This window comes from Geospiza fortis, unplaced genomic scaffold, assembly GCF_000277835.1.
Source record: "Geospiza fortis unplaced genomic scaffold, GeoFor_1.0 scaffold320, whole genome shotgun sequence".
Taxonomy (NCBI): Eukaryota; Metazoa; Chordata; class Aves; order Passeriformes; family Thraupidae; genus Geospiza; species Geospiza fortis.
In genome coordinates, this window is record NW_005054532.1 from 110,408 (window position 1) to 110,921 (window position 514).

Here is a 514-nt window from a genome sequence, read left to right on the forward strand (position 1 = left end):
GCCAAAGCCTCCCTGGGGCTCACCACCCCCGAGGCTGCGGGGACGTGGCCCAGGGCTGCATTTGGGGCAGACAGTTACCGAATAAGGTGCAGAACATCCCGCCGAGCACGGGGTCGGGCAGGGAGGCGAAGAGCGCCGTGAATTTGCCGATGGTGCCCAGCAGGAGCATGATCCCGGCGCCGTACTGGATCACCCTCCTGCTCCCCACCTGCACACGGACACCGGCAGTAGGTGACGGTGCCTGCGCCCCCCGGGCGAGCCGGGACCCTCCCCGGCCCCGGTACCTTGGTGATGCCCAGGACGCCGATGTTGGGGCTGGAGGACGTGGAGCCATTGCCCGTTCCCAAGAGCCCCGCGATGATGCAGGAGATGCCCTCGGTGAAAATGCCCCTGGGGAACAACACGGTGGGGCTGGTGCCCATCCCACTCTCCTGCAGCATCCCTGACCGGTGTCCAGGGACGCCGCGGTGCGAGTGAGGTACCGTGGAGGGGGGAGCAGCCGGCCGTACCTGTT

At 68.1% G+C, this 514-nt stretch overlaps 1 protein-coding gene across 1 annotated transcript in view; it reads right to left on the bottom strand.

The window, feature by feature from the left end:
- SLC23A1 (solute carrier family 23 member 1) overlaps nt 1-514 on the bottom strand; it is a 7,165-nt gene that overhangs the window by 2,296 nt on the left and 4,355 nt on the right. Inside the window, exons 5-6 of the mRNA XM_014310433.1 lie at nt 285-509; nt 79-208 (exon numbers count right to left, since the gene is read on the bottom strand). Of these exons, the coding sequence (XP_014165908.1) occupies nt 79-208; nt 285-509 (355 nt within the window). The remainder of the gene's footprint in view (nt 1-78; nt 209-284; nt 510-514) is intronic.